Consider the following 12,206-nt stretch of genomic DNA (forward strand, 5'->3'; position numbering starts at 1 on the left):
TCGTCACTATAATAAGTTGTGTAACCAAGCATGTTCATGAAATAATTAAACATCTTTAATTGATTTGAGAAAAAACATTATCACCAATTTTGTCATATAAAGGTACATATTTATAGCAAATTTCCCATTTAGGGAATAAGCTATTTTAAATTTTGGTGAAAATTTACTAGGTTATACAATATTAGTATCACCAATGGATTTATGAAACTGTGTGGTCGAATTTTAAAATGTTTCGCTTATTTAAAAGAGTATTTACTTGAAAATCCTACTTATATTTAAACAATGTTGCATCAGGGTTCTCTTTAAAGCAACAAATGAGTTATTTGAAATTGGTGCATTACAAATTATATATATGTTTTACCCTAATTGTTCTATTATCCCTGAAGCTCTCTATACCAATTGCATAGTAAGTAAACAAGTTAAGAAAACAAAACTTTTGTTAATTAAGATACACACTTCATAATTATTAATAAAACATCAACAAACATCACATACACACATCTGGTTTAGGTAAAATCTCACCCTTTCGTAGATTATGGCTTTACAATTTTAGTTTAGGACGGGACAGAATTTTAATTTTCTTCATGGCACGGGACGGAAACAGGGTGAGGTTTTTCTTTTAAAACAATAAATTAAAATCTTACTTTGTTTAAAAAATTTTGAATTAATATTCTTGCAAATGACAATGATGAAACGGAATATCAAGTTGCAGTTTTTATTGCGCAGGTCTACACAAACCAACCATTGGTAAAATAGATTCACCTATTGGTCATAGAATTGTAATGGTTGGTTCAATTTTACTAAGGAATAAAAAAAACACTGTCTTTTAAAAACACCACTAGTAAACCATAAACAAATATTTGGTCCAAATAACACAGTGTTCAATAATAATATAAAATTTCAATGCGTGTTTGAGTTATAGATAGTCTCTTATTTATAATGTCGGGCAAATACGCATGTGTTTAATAATCTTTCTGTCACCACCATCGCTTTTGTTGATTTATACAGTCATATCAACAATTAGTGCCATACATCTAAACTCTTAGTGTTGTTGGGACCTTTTCCTCGTCCATATTCCGGGAATTATAACGGGAAACCCGCAATAACAGCGATATTGTGTACATCTTCGGCGATCGCGGAGAAATCACCATCGTCTCCCACGAAAGCGGAAAAATCTTGTACGTTTCCCGCGATCACAGACATTGTCATCATCGTGTTTCGAGGCAAGGTCGCTGACGGTTAAATTAAATCCCGACCCGAAAAAAAACTCCACCCGAAGATCGAAAGAATTTTTTCTCTTAACCCATCCCTCCTTAATTCAAATGGCCATAAGCATGGCATCTGTCCATAAGTAGGGCATCTATTTCTGAGAACAATCTCACTGACTTGGTTCTCGATGCCATTTGGTAATTTTTTGGTATTACGTCGTCCTTTTAAGACGGTGACACACTATCGATCTTTTCCCCGAACAAGACCCCGAACCGAGCAGGGAGAAGGGAGAAAGGAGGTCGAAGGGAGGATGTTCGATAGTGTGTCACGGGTCCGTACACCGATCAAGACGCCGAACAAGACATCAGGCCGAGCAGGGAGACGAGCGCTTTGGAGGCGGTTTTTTGGCGAAAGATCAAAGAAAAGATCGGTCCGATGTACGGTCCGATGTACGATAGTGTGTCACGGTACATTTTTGCCCCGTACATCGTCGCGAGCGCCGCACCGAGCGGCCGCCTGCGCTAGCATTGATAGTTCCGCGCTCTCACTCGCACACACTCTCTATCTCTCTCCAAACTTCCTTTTGCCGCGCTCGGTAGAATTCGTCTGGTCTTGGTCATGTTCGGGGAAATGTTCGGAGTAAAATTTTGCTGATATTTATCTCCCTTCTCCCTTCTCCCTGCTCGGTTCGGGGTCTTGATCGGGGAAAAGATCGATAGTGTGTCACCGCCTTTAATCTATAATGACACGGCGATCGGGATCAATCTACAAGATAAGACTCACCACGAACCCTAGTTGCAACTGAGCAACCACCACAATGCATCGTGGTTATTTGTAAAACATAAGTATTTGTTCGTTTGGTCTCATTACGTTGATTTAGTAACAGTTTGTTTCCGTTATACAATTTTAAAACTAAACAGTAATGTGTTATGGTTCCTGAAAACTCCACTTATGTATAGGAAGAAAATGCGGACTTCCGTCATAAAACATCTGGTTTTGAAACAATTGTTTAAAGCGTTGTTTAAATTCACAGGGAATCTACTGATATTTTTTTACAAAGATAAACAACCATTCGATGTTCTTGGGTGCTAAAAATATTGGCACCTACCCCTAAAGAATCCAAATCTTTCCTACCTTGCCAAGACCAAGGGTTGGTAAATTACAACTATTTAGATATTTTTTAAGTTTTAATGAGGCTCTTTAAATGTGTTAACTTTAAATTGAAGCATTTACTTAGATGCGCTGAATAACGTAAAAAAATTATTTTAACAACTCAAAACGCAATAAAATATGAGAACTGAGTCAAGAAAAAAAGGTTTGGTATGAATACAAATCAGTTGTTGTATAGTACAGTAAAAATAAGCGAAAAATTCCAAAAAACCTAAAAAATTGCACAAGCAAGGAATTTGGTTGGGTGTACATTCCTTTTGAACATACTAAAGGTCCCCTAAAATTGAAGCTGTGCTACGGCCGCCATATTGGAAAATGGCGGCATATTTCTATATGTTTGGCTATGGTGACTTTATTATTAAAGATACAGAAAAAAGCTAAATATACAAAATGTAGTTCATCTAAAAATACATATTTTTGATCTTTATTATTTTTCTCTAAAGTTGGTTAGTTATTTGTGATTAAGTATATTTATTTTGTTTATCAAAAATAGGCGAAACCCATGGATATCGACCGTTACTTTTAAGGTTTACGACAATTCATCCGATTTAGTTAAATAGTGTGATACTAAAAATCTTAAAATTAAACTTATTTCATAAGTAAATTAACTCTGCCACTGCTAACCTGCAGACTCATAGCAAATTTCCATTTGACTGTTTGGATGTTTTATTATTTATTATATTTATATAAATAAAATTAGGTTCAACAAGTTCCTAGGTTTGCTGCTATGTGGGGGGGGGGCTAATATAGTGTGTTTCTTTAGTAAAATATCAATAGTTTAGTATAAAATAAACTAATTTTCCAAGTTTGATCAAAATAAATCTATAAACAAGCAAACTACAAAAGTTAACTTTATCATAAAAATAGCATTGGAGTTTTAAATTTACAATTTACAAATTTAAATTTACAAATTGTGGTTGTGTTTACTAAAAAGATGACGATTCTCCATCACGATTGCAATACTTACTGAAGGGGTTTTCAAAAGGAGATGGAACAAGTTATTTAAGTAATATTAACTCGTACCAAGTACCGGAAATATTGTATGCAATGAGGGAATAAACTATATTTTGTAAAGTACGTAATAGTCATATTAATATTTTATCCTCATTTTGTACTCATTTAATAAATTTACATTTTAATATTTTGATGGTACCACCACACTAACACAAGTAGACTTGACATCCCATTGTAAATTTGGAACGTTGTTTTTCGTGTCTAGTTCATGTTGGTGATACTGAACGCTAGTGACGAAAAATTTTGCAGTTACCCAGTTGCACCGATGGTCAGGGGTGGCCCTGATCTCGAATGCCCAGTTGCACCGATGGTCATTTTAGGGTGATGCCCAGTTGGACCGGCGGTCAAAGATCCCTGACCCCTCGCATTGAAAAGTTGTTAAACGTAGTTAAACGATGTAACGTAAAAGAGGGAATAGGTATATAAGCGTTCGAGGAGGGAAGGAGCATCCAAGAGTGACAGATTGTTGACCGCCTGTGCAACTGGGCATCAGCCAAAAACAGTTTTTCTATTATTTCAGGGGTAGGCCTAATTTTGTGATTTGTACTTTACTGTTTGGTTATATAACTAAGGGAAGAGTTATTGTTTGCGATTAGATCGTTTTATTTGGTTTAATGAGGTTTTCAATGACTGAAATAACTAGAATCAATGTGTAAACAAAACACGACCTCTACAGTCCACCAGACGGAAATAACAACAAAATACTTCGGCTGATCCGTAAGGATGAGAAATCTATGGGAGAATGTTTCAGCCATGATATCACTCTGTTTAACTGAGTGGGATGAATAATTGTCATAAATCTTGAAAGTAACGGTCGATTTCGATGGGTTTCAACGATTTGTTTAAAATAAACAAACTAACTATACATACCGTGTCATAAGTATGTGCGCGCGGATCTGACACTACTAGCCATTCTATAAAACTTGGGCTCATTCACTCCATTATAGTCGTCTACAAAATTTCCAGCAGGAATAACCAAATTAATTCACCTGATTGAAACAAGGATATATTTATATTCTTTTATAAATATAAAGCGTTTCTTGTAGGAGTGTACATTTCAGAGTGTATTTAACTGAAAGATTCATTTAGTTTAACTGCGTTTTTATTTAATATTGCGTTTTAACGTACTAATTCGGAATAAACAGAATTAAGTGCAACAGAGTGAAAAGTAAGTTGAAGGGTAGGGCTCTGAACGGCCAGAGTCGGGAAATAGTAAGCAAAGTGCATCAGTTTGTGAAAAAAGAGCCTGAGGATAAATCTGTAAGCATTCCATTGGCAAAAGCTCGCGCCCAAACAGCAGTGGCAACAGGGGTCTCGGAGCGAGTCATAACGAAGAGTAATGGTGAACTTAAAGCACAACTAATACATGATGACGGTGATAGCGACAAAAGTTTTTGCACTCCTAATAAATTGAAAGAAAGCAGAAAAAGGCCCGTTACTGGAGTGAACGATTTTGATAAGGCTTTGATAAGACGCTTGGTGTATGAGTTCCACATTCAACAAAAAATACTACCTACAGTCTCTTTACTACACGAGGGACTAAAAAAACAGATAGATTTTAAAGGATCAAAATCAAGCCTTAGGAGAATTCTGAAGGAGCTTGGTTTCAGATGGCGGAAAACGCAGAACAGCCGAAAAATTTTGATTGTGACCAACGAAATTCTGGAAAAGAGAATTTCTTATTTGAGAGCAGTCAAACGTTTCATAAATGAGGGTCGTACTATTATTTTCATGGACGAGTCATATATTTTAACAAGCCATGTTTCAAGTCTATCGTGGTCTGACAACTCAACCAAGGGAATGCGTATACCCATTTCTAAAGGACAACGCCTAATAATGATTTGTGCATGAAGTGAAGCTGGCTTTGTCCCTAACGCATTGACGGTGTGGAAGGCATCGAGCACCACGGGTGATTATCACGACAACGTCAGGAAGGAAACTATGATCAAGTGGATGAAAGAGAAACTTCAGCCAAACATACCACCAAAGTCCGTGATTGTTGTAGATAACGCACCTTATCGCAATGCACAAGTAGACAAAGCAAAAAGCACCCACATCCAGCGCCCAGATTTTATAAAGCACCCAGATTTTTATAGTAGAAAACAAGAAATGAAGGACCATGTATTTCATGAAACATGAAATACCATTTTCCAACGAAATGCTGGTTCCCGAGTTGTACAAGCGTGTACTGCTGAACAAACCAAGATTTAATCCATATGAAATTGATGAACTACTCACGGGTACTGACCATGTTATTCTTCGTCTCCCTCCCTACCACCCAGGTCTAAACCCAATATAACTCATTTGGGCTGAAGTAAAAGGTTACGTAGCTAGCAGAAACGTAAATTGTGTTCTCGTGTTCTTATTTTCTCCTCCAATCCAAGACCCAGATCTTCTCCTTAGCACTTTACTTCAGCAAATGAGCGATCAGCATGAAGTGATCCAACTAACATATTCTCATTCTTTCACTTTTCACATCTTTCAGTATATTAACGTCAATTTAAATGCCAATTCAGGTCCTTTAGTCATACCTTTTTGTCGTGGAGTTTGGAATGACGTGAAATCGTTGTCTTTTTAAACAATTTTATGTGTATTTAGTTTGTTTTCACTCGTTTTCCGTCGGTAGGAACAGTCACATTCTTCTAATCCCTGATAAGGATAGTAATGTCACCTTGATTAACTTGGCCTTCCAATTTCGACTTGAGGTTTCGATTTTTCGTTTCAATTATGTTGTTATGCTATGTTATTATGTTCGTCTTGTAAAATAATTAGAAGGATTCTCAAATTGTACACCTAATAATGATAATGAAAGGTAAAAATTAGAAAAATATGTGTGTATATTAAATTAAGGAAAATAGGAAACGTGAAAACAGGTTAAGAATATCACAAACAAAACATTGAACTGTTTACAAGTAAAAGGGAAAACAAACAAATAAACGCTGACAGCAAAACTGACTAATGTTTTTAGAAAAGAGCCCCCTCACCCCCCCCCCCCCCCCCCCATCCACACTACAGCTGTTACAGCCACGAGCACAGACTAATGGTACCACCAGTACTTAACTCAAAAACCGTTGGGTTTAGAGAAAATTTATAAATACCCAAAATGTGTTTTTAGAGGGACTAAATTTTGTATATTTAGCTTTTTCCTGTATCTCTAATAATAAAGTCACTAAAGCTAAAATACATAAATATGCCACCATTTTTCAATATGGTGGCCGTTGCACAGCTTCAATTTCAGGGGAGTTTTAGTATGTTCAGAAGGATGGTACACCCAACATCCGTACCAAATTCCTTGCTTGGCTAATTTTTGTTGGGTCAAAACATATTTTTATTGAACTGATAGTGGAGCGGCGCGGCAACGGTAGTGTAGAGGCTAGATAAGAGGCTGAATCACAGTAGTACTATTGAATATAGTTTAAATCAGATCAAGAGGGTAAAATGTACTGATTTGTAAAGAAATAAATGAATGGCGAAAATGTTATAACACAATAAAGTGGCCATTCATTGAAAACCTGCCTACATATTTAAAATAATGAACATTACTTATATATCTATAGAAACTTCTAGTCATTGTGTAATAAATTATACATTAAATATGTCTCTTAAGGGGAAAATTGTACCTTTTTGACAAGAATAACTACACGATATCATTTCATACATTGTAATAAAATTATTTCTTGTCCGAAAGAGGACCGTGTTCACGAACAGGATGAGGGGTCGTTCATCAAAGGAGATGTATCTATACTTATTTAAACTTAGTAAAACTGGGAATGAATATGAGTTACATGTATGATTAATAAATTATATATTCTTGAAGGAACTAGAGTGGTTCGTTGTACCATATAATTGTGGTTCAGTACAACAACTAATTTCTCGACACTCTTGTCAATCATATCACACAGCTTCTAGCTAGGGCATAAAATGGAGACTATGCCATTTTTGTTGTCTTGCAAACCCTTAAGCCATTTGTTGTTGCCCTGCAGCCTTTGAAACTATATGGTCCAGCTTAAAAACATATCTTAAAGTATTAAAAGAGTTTATGTGCTGTTTTCTATACATTCTGTCTTTTTAAGAGTACTACATTTATAAGAGTAGACTATATTTATCTTTTAAGTTCATGGGTTTAGAATAAATATTACTTTTAATGTAGTTTACTAGCACAAAACTACAATTTGTATCGATGTCATTACATCAAAGAATCTGGTATGGGATGAATTATTATAACATTAAGCCTTTTATAATGGCACAGCTTTCAAAATGTATTTAAGAAACTAAAAATTTATTATCTAAACTAAAATGTTTAATTGTAGCAAAAATAAAAAAAATTTACTTATCGACCCCTCATTAGCATAAAACGCTAATATAGCATAGGCCATAGTTAGCGTGTGAACTTTTGAAGTGTTAAGTTTGTGCTTAAAATGGTTTAACGAAGTATTTTCAAAACTACCATGGTATTAGAATACTTTCATGAACCATTAAATTACGTGTTGCTAAAATGTTATGGTTTGAAATAAATTTTACGAAGATACCTCATTTGAAATTTGTTATAACTTCAAATCCATGACCAAGTGTCTAAAAGACTTTCAATTTATCAAACTATACACTTAACTGTAATAAGTTTTAATTTTAATTAGCTGATTGTTTTATCGTCGACGTAGATATATACTGATAGATAAACAAATTTAAGATTGTCATCTCGCAAACTATTTCCATCGGTATGAATTTTTCTAGTGTTAATTTTTATTTTGATATTTTTGTTAACTGTTAAATTGATGCGAGTTTATTTACAATATTTTACTGACCTAAGATGAGAAAATTGTCAATAAAATTTCTATAAATAGCACCAATACCTGCGTATGATAAAATGTTTTCACAAGTTTAGTTTTATAACATATTTTGGACAGTATTTTATAATATTTTTAATTAAACCAATACACACGTTTTTGCTATATTGTTAGCTTCCTAAGCAAATTTAACACCACCGAACAAAACTCGGTCCCCTGGTACAAAGGATAACTGAATTAACAAATCTCCTTCAGGTGTTCGCTTCCATGACTTCTTCGCAAGATTATATCCCCAAACGTGTACAAGTACAAGTGACCACCATTTAGTTAGATTCATAAGGTACATTAAATGTACCTTAAAGGGGACGACTTTAATTCTTTTCTTTTCCAATTTCTGTAGAGCCCTTGGTTAATAGGTAAACTGTAGATGCCTATTAGGTAAACTATAACGTTTCTCAAGTAAAAATAGTTTTAGAAAATTGTATATAGATGACGTGAGCCAACTTTACAAGAATTTACTACTACAAGCTACAAGAAGGTTTATTGATACTACCGCAATATTCGTTAACAGTATATGACCTTAATAGCAACCACTTTTCAAAGGATCGGAAGGAGTGGTGGATCGGTCTTTGGTAACCTAATAATACCCAAACCTTATTCAAGAATACAGTTTCCTGCAAATATTGGTTTTGTTGTGTATAACTTATATTTACCGATTTTAATATATTAATGTTTACTTTTTTTCATTTTCAATTATCAAAATTTAAAAACTGCCTGTTATAAATCGTTAATTAAATATCTTACCACAAAGGCTGATGTTTTTGAAATGTATCTAGCTGATTGGGATATACAACTAAATATTAATTGCTACCCTAAAATTATAAATTATTTGAAATTAAATTAAATTAAATTAAAATGTTGAATAAATATGAAAATACTGAAAATGCTTCTTTATTAATGCGAACTTAAGAGCTCATGGTCCTTCCCTACAGTTATCCTCTATTAGTTAAGCCTAATGCAATTATCAACCCATTAAAAAGTACTAAATCTGAGTCTACCATTGTTAGAAAACCCTTTAAAGGGGTACCACATTGGGTTACACTATATCATTTCCTACAACCCGTCTTAAACGTTCATATTTTTTAGCAATTCCCTCAAAATTTAGGGTTTTCAGGAGTATGGTGAGTTTATGGTAAAAAGCATGTATGATGTGAGGATTTTTGGTTTTCACAGTTCCTCTTTTCAGTGCTCTTGTATTAAAGAATGCACAATGCTTTTTATGATGAAAAGAAATAATACCTGAAACCTTGTTTTATTTTTTGTTATTAGCCTAGGTGGGACCACAATAACTAGTTTCACTATCATCATACTAAAATCTCTTGAAAATCATACATACATATTGTTAGTGGAAAGTAAATTAAACTAAGCCTACCGTAGTTTGATTTACTTTCGGTCAATTTAATAACACTTACAATGCTTATCATAGCTTCATAAACAAATTAAACGCCACCGAACAATACTCGGCCCCCTGGTACTAGGCATAACTAAATTAACAAAACTACTGTCAGAGTTCACTTCATGACTTCTTCGCTTGAAATATAGTGTAAAGTTATCACTGACTGGTTTAGTAAGTGAGTGACTGATTCAATTGTGGTATTTGACTTAGATACATACAAGTATACAACTATTCTAAAGTATGCTTTTACATGTAGCGCAGATGGGTCCCTCCGTATCGAGACCTCGGTGATAACGGATCTTTCGCTAGGAAGATTTAGAGCAGCATGTAAGTAAAATATTCTTCTCTTTATGTTATATACTGGACTAAAACATCCAAGTTAAAAACTAATCAGTGGTAGTCTCTGGATCACATCAACATACTTATTCGAATAATATCTAACGACTTTCATAATATTACATTCATAATAATGTATGTTGGATAAAGAAAATATAACTAAATGATATAATTTCACAAATATCATCTTCAATTTCAACTTAGGCTGATCAACACAAAAAGTTTTTGATCAGCAAGAAATTACTTTTCTCTACATAATCGAGTAAAAGTAATGATAAAATTGCTGTACAGCAGAAATTATTAGTTGTTTTCAATAACCAACTCATTTACCTTTGGACATTTTAATCCTCATAAGAAACGGAAAAGTAACAGAACAACATATTGGTTACAGTCACAAATAATTTAAAATCCGGAAGTTTTTTATGTTGTTTTAAATTGAATGTTCATATGTTGCATAGAAAACTGAAACTATATAAACTCCATAAGCTGTCTAGTATCCATTTATTTGACAATTATATGAATAAATGGCAAACAACCAAACTTTGTTCTCCTTTGTCATGTAATACCTCATGTTTCAGCACCTTTCTGTACATACACTTCCAACATCATCGGGTACGCTGGCTGTGACACTTACGTAGACTACCGTGAGATGGAGTTTGGAGGTAAAGTACTTTTATTTCTAGTATTTTGTAATTGATAATTATTGTAAATGAATTTTCCTCACAGGTGAATTTTCCTTCACACTTGAAACTTGAGCGTGAACCGGAAAATGCCACTTAACGGTACTAGGAATGCAATATACAATTGTTTAATTGTTTAAAACTCGTATTCTTATAGGTATCCAAACCAAACTAGCTTTGTAATCTCTTTGTGCTTGGCCCTTATAAATTGCTAGCTGAAAAGTTAGCGGAAAGGCACCATTCTTGATTTTTCTATATTCAGGCTGATAAGTCTATATTGGCTTTTATAGGTCACCGAGTGTTGTAAAATTATTTTCCTCACTACATAACCCATAACAAATTTCAACTTTTGAATTATAAAGATTAAGAGGTGTAGACAATTATTTAGTAATACCATACAGGACTTATTTATTTGTTTCCATTTCCAACGAAAAACATCCATTACTTACAATTATTTAAATAAATACAAGCTGCTCACTTTTTTTTAAATTCTGCCTATTAAATGCATACACAGTAACTAACTTACAATAAATTAATACCTATTGAATGGCAATAAATGAAAATAAATAAATTCGAAACATGTAAACAGAAAACAACACCATACTGAACGAAAATGTGCAACAATAACAAACAACTAATAGCCAAATGAACAATAATAGTAGAATTGGGACTAATTAGTTTGGTTGAAAGTGAATGTTCAAATCAAACCCAGGCAGAGGTCCATGAGATTAATTTGCTATTCCCAAGTGTTGCTTTTTACATACAAAATCCAAAAGAAAAAAATATTTGGTTTGGTCTATTTTAGAGTGTGTCGACAACTCAGGCTGCCCCACGTTTGTGGGAGTCTCCACTCGCTGTGTCCCTCTCGGCCTGTCATGTATTGACAAGGTGGAGGAGATCATCTGTCATGCCGGTCTGACTCTGCCAGACTTTGTCATGCTGCCTATGAAGCACCCACACAAATGTGTCATGGAGCAGATCTGTGTAAACAACATCCAAGGCAACTTCTACCGCGCCCTCAACCTCCCTCCGCCCGCTCCCCCAGCATACTTAATTTAGTTTATAAACTCTTTTAACATTTATTCGATGTTTATTTATTTATTCCTTTATAAAATCCCATCACTAGAGAAAACATGACATTATCCTTGTGACTGCAGCCATCGTTGGAATTATTAACTAAACAATATTATCACCTCTTTTTGGATCGATTTAGTGGTCCATTTTACAAAATTTTTATACATTCATTATTAAAAAACCTTTGTCAATAATATCAGAGTTATTCTAATATTAACTTACAAAGCAACATTATTTGACATTATGACATAATTTATCAATTCAACTGTAAATGTTATATAAATTTCTCTATTCGCCTGCTTTTGTTTTATTCTTTGGATTGAAAACTTTATGAAAAAGTATATTAACATGGATCCAGGTTTCTGTCTATCAGTGCGTTTGGGATACACCTTCTTTGTGTCTCAGTTTCTACTAAAAGTACAAATACATATAGCATCATTCCGTGCACTAATGGTATAAGTAAAAGGTGGTTCAGTTGGTAGC

At 34.1% G+C, this 12,206-nt stretch overlaps 1 protein-coding gene across 1 annotated transcript in view; it reads left to right on the forward strand.

Annotated features, from left to right (window-relative positions):
* LOC128998647 (uncharacterized) overlaps positions 1-11,731 on the forward strand; it is a 38,267-nt gene extending 26,536 nt beyond the window's left edge. Inside the window, exons 4-6 of the mRNA XM_054424870.1 lie at positions 9,890-9,960; positions 10,548-10,631; positions 11,455-11,731. Coding sequence (XP_054280845.1) covers positions 9,890-9,960; positions 10,548-10,631; positions 11,455-11,708 — 409 coding nt within the window. The 3' untranslated portion in view covers positions 11,709-11,731. The remainder of the gene's footprint in view (positions 1-9,889; positions 9,961-10,547; positions 10,632-11,454) is intronic.
* The last annotated feature ends 475 nt before the right edge of the window (positions 11,732-12,206 follow it).

The sequence above is a fragment of the Macrosteles quadrilineatus genome, unplaced genomic scaffold (assembly GCF_028750875.1).
Source record: "Macrosteles quadrilineatus isolate MER2022 unplaced genomic scaffold, UCM_ALF_1.0 Scaffold_7__1_contigs__length_78375512, whole genome shotgun sequence".
Lineage (NCBI taxonomy): Eukaryota > Metazoa > Arthropoda > Insecta > Hemiptera > Cicadellidae > Macrosteles > Macrosteles quadrilineatus.